Source organism: Meleagris gallopavo, chromosome 8 (genome assembly GCF_000146605.3).
Source record: "Meleagris gallopavo isolate NT-WF06-2002-E0010 breed Aviagen turkey brand Nicholas breeding stock chromosome 8, Turkey_5.1, whole genome shotgun sequence".
Classification (NCBI taxonomy): Eukaryota; Metazoa; Chordata; class Aves; order Galliformes; family Phasianidae; genus Meleagris; species Meleagris gallopavo.
This window is the reverse complement of record NC_015018.2, coordinates 18,888,565-18,891,976: the sequence shown is the minus strand read 5'-3', so window position 1 is coordinate 18,891,976 and position 3,412 is coordinate 18,888,565. Positions and strand designations below refer to the sequence as shown.

General features: G+C 37.2%; 1 protein-coding gene across 1 annotated transcript in view; it reads right to left on the bottom strand.

The window, feature by feature from the left end:
- Positions 1-13: 13 nt before the first annotated feature.
- LOC104911971 (kinesin-like protein KIF20B) overlaps positions 14-3,412 on the bottom strand; it is a 44,601-nt gene continuing 41,202 nt past the window's right edge. The window contains exons 30-33 of the mRNA XM_031554579.1: positions 3,193-3,396; positions 2,502-2,582; positions 1,619-1,751; positions 14-1,076 (exon numbers count right to left, since the gene is read on the bottom strand). Coding sequence (XP_031410439.1) covers positions 859-1,076; positions 1,619-1,751; positions 2,502-2,582; positions 3,193-3,396 — 636 coding nt within the window. The 3' untranslated portion in view covers positions 14-858. The remainder of the gene's footprint in view (positions 1,077-1,618; positions 1,752-2,501; positions 2,583-3,192; positions 3,397-3,412) is intronic.

Sequence of the window (3,412 nt, the reverse complement as noted above, 5' to 3'; positions counted from 1 at the left end):
ATACAGAGATTGTTTTAATGCAGCTTAATCCGAAGGAACAAATAAGGAGAATGTACAAAATCCTGTTTATTTTTAAAAATATCCACACACAAAGGAAACCTGAGGCCAGCATTCACTTTAAAATACTTATTTTCAAATGAGCATTCTAATGCACATTTTGTGAAACATGAGGTGTTCAGAAAACATTTTTAGCCTAAATCCCTGCAGCTAGGACTTGCCCAGAAATTCACTTCTCTGTTCAGTTCCATGCTCTCAGAACTACAGTGAGAGAAGAAATCGTCTCATTTCCTTCATTCTCAAACAAAAACCATTGTGGCTTCTGCCCCCCTCACCCATCAAATCAACTGAAAATTCAGTGGGATGTTACAGTGTGGGCAAATGATCACTATATCAAACAGAAAAAGGACTCTAAGATAATTAAAGGATGTGATTCCAACCGAGCAAGAACACTCTTAGCACCATAGCTAGTGACAGAATCACAAAATTGCTTTCCAAGATGGTGCATCAAGTCCTGGCACATCAGATCCTTTACAAGTTGGCTTAGGCAGGACAACGCAGTTTAAGCATACCTAGAAAAAGTTGTGCTTTAAAATAGCATAGCTGAAGTAGAATAATCTCAAACTAACACACTGTAAGTATCTATGGTTCCAAATTGGAAGACATCTCCATGATTGCTACATTACCTACAGAGTCTGCTGTAAGCGAGCGGCAAAATACAGAGATCTTCAAAGAGAAAATAAAATAAAACTGCAGGAAGAACAACAAGAGTGACTAGGTAGAATAAAGAAATAGCTCAGCACTTTCAACCTCCTCCTGCAAATAGATGAAATCTTCAAGTCTGTTGGACTCCATAGTAGATTATGTTAAGCTAAGACTACAGAAATGCATTACATTGGATGTAATGTATAATAATAATAACGTATAATTGCTTACCCAAGAAGCAGGTATATCTAGAGGGCAAGAAATGTCAGTTGAATACAGCTTCCTTTTGGATCTTTTTGGCTTCATCTCCTCCTTTCCAAGACTTTCCGGTTCAGGAGATTTTGGAGAGCTTACTGCTGCCATCAGCTTCTTGGCTAGAAGAAATTTGTTTTGACTCATAAACTAATCGAATTACTGATTTTGTGAGTCTTTATATCAACGAATGCAAAAAGCCTCATTATAAACTTGGTTTATAAATGATACATAAAATTTAAATTAAAATGTTCAGAAATAGTATTTGTCCATCAGGGTTTTCTGTTGCTTCTATATCTGAAACCGTGTATAGCTTCAGGTAGGGAAGCTTAAAGCAGACATTCAAATTGGGTATGAAAAACAAGCATGACTCAGAAGCCACTGGAAGTTAGGAACTTTGGCAGGAGTTAAACAACAGACCTAACTTTTGTGCTGACAGAAACACAAGGTGGAGTCAACTTCCTCTGTATACTTGCAGATTTTCATTCAAGTACTAATGAATCTCAGAAGAGATGAATAAATGCATTTATTTCATAAATTAAAGAACAACTTAACAAGGCAGACAAGCTCTCTAAGAACATATACATTAATAGCCTACAGCAGAAACAAGCCATTCTACAGTGCCGACAAAACATGGAATAAATCTTACTTATTCTACACCAACCTTTAGAGTGAATAATAGAAGGAGTACTTTGAAGAAAATCTCCAACTTTTTGTAGTGTTCCATCATTCATTCTAGTCAATCTTTTACCTGAAGTACGTACTCGCTTTCTTAGGAAGTACTCTTTCCTGGATTTCTGTTTAATAGACACGTGAACAAGAAATAAGAGCATTGTTTCAGCTTTATTTTAGTTCCGTGTTATCCTGAGCTGACATTTTGAGCTTTGCTACTGACACCTCTGTTTATTATGCTAATGATACTACAACAACAAGTAACATAGACAATTTTATACCCTCTAAGGAGTTGTCAAAAGCTCAGCTATTTCAAGGCATAAGTTTCTTAAAATTTGTTAATGAAGCAGTAGTTTCTTTAAAAGTAGATCCCAAGCCGTGGAGTTGTTTCTTTCATAAGCTGTTCTAATCATATAAAATTAAACAAACATACAAAACAGAACACAACAGATTGGGAAAAATCTACTCTTCATACCCTTACCGTGCCAAGGATACTGCTAAGACATTAAAACATCTCTTTTTAAGAATTCCCGTGCATATAAATCAGAAGAATCTTAACTCAATACAAGGGCTTCGCTTACAAAAGCACGTGATACTACGCTCAGACTTCTCCTCCCCAACTATTCAGTCTGCAATATCCTTTCCTCCAAATCATTCCACAGTACAGCCGAGCCATTATACACTCTTGGGACAGACTGACTTGCTCTTTGGTAAGCTTATGGAATTTAATAGGAAGAGGGCATAAGAGTTTAAGATTCCCATTCAGGTATACTGATAAGGATAAGATACTGCTGCATAAGAATGTTTACTCCTTTCACATGGCCACACAGTTACAGAAAGTCCCAACTAGCTTCAAAACTAGAACAAAAACCAACCGTTTTCTCGTCACTGGTAGAGGGGGAGTTAAAAGCCATGGCAGACTTTGTATTTTTCGAGTTCTCACTTTTCACAAAATCCTGGGAAAATAAGACAAGTTTTAGCCACAAATCTTTTGGAAAGATTCACTTTTCACTAGTTACATCACAAAAGCGAACACTTTCAACGCTATTGCGCTGAGTAATAGGGAGGTATTTGCTAGTGTAACTATTCCAATGTGAATCAAATACTAAATGAACATTCAAGTACACAAACGGGTTGGTAGCATTATTAAGATATCAGCATTAGGCATCCCGTGATGCGATGCCATCTCCATACAGAGGGGACCTTTTTCTCCCCAGGACTCATATGAAGCAAAACTGCATGTTGACAATTCAGAGGAAATACTCAGCTATTTCAGACAAAATAGAAAGCAAACGTATAAGAAGTCTAAAAAGCTGACTTATGCCTACAGATTTACAATGAAAATACACCATGGAGTTAAGATAAAGTCTTTCCCTTCTCTTAAATCATTATCAGCCAGCTTGGCTTTTAGTTTTGTTTCATTAAAGCTTGGACTCCTCACACCAAGGTTCATCGATTAAATGCTTCAACTACTTTCCTGAGATAGAAATAGCATTTTTCAAAGCTTAAATGAGAAACGGTAGAAAGGCATCAGATATTTTGTTTTCTGTTTGCTGTAGGTCATACCTCATCCATGTCACCACTTTTTCTCTTCTTTCTTGTCTTAGGCATTTTCACCCTTGCAGGTAACATGCTGCCGTGCTGCTTTATCTCTATCTTATCAGGTCGCAGAGGTGTCAGTTGGATTTCCACCTCTGGTTTTGGGAACCGACTAGTTTTTCCATTTTCTGTGGACGCTTCAGAAGAGTCGAGGTCAGTTTCCAAATGCTCCTGATAGCACAGAGAA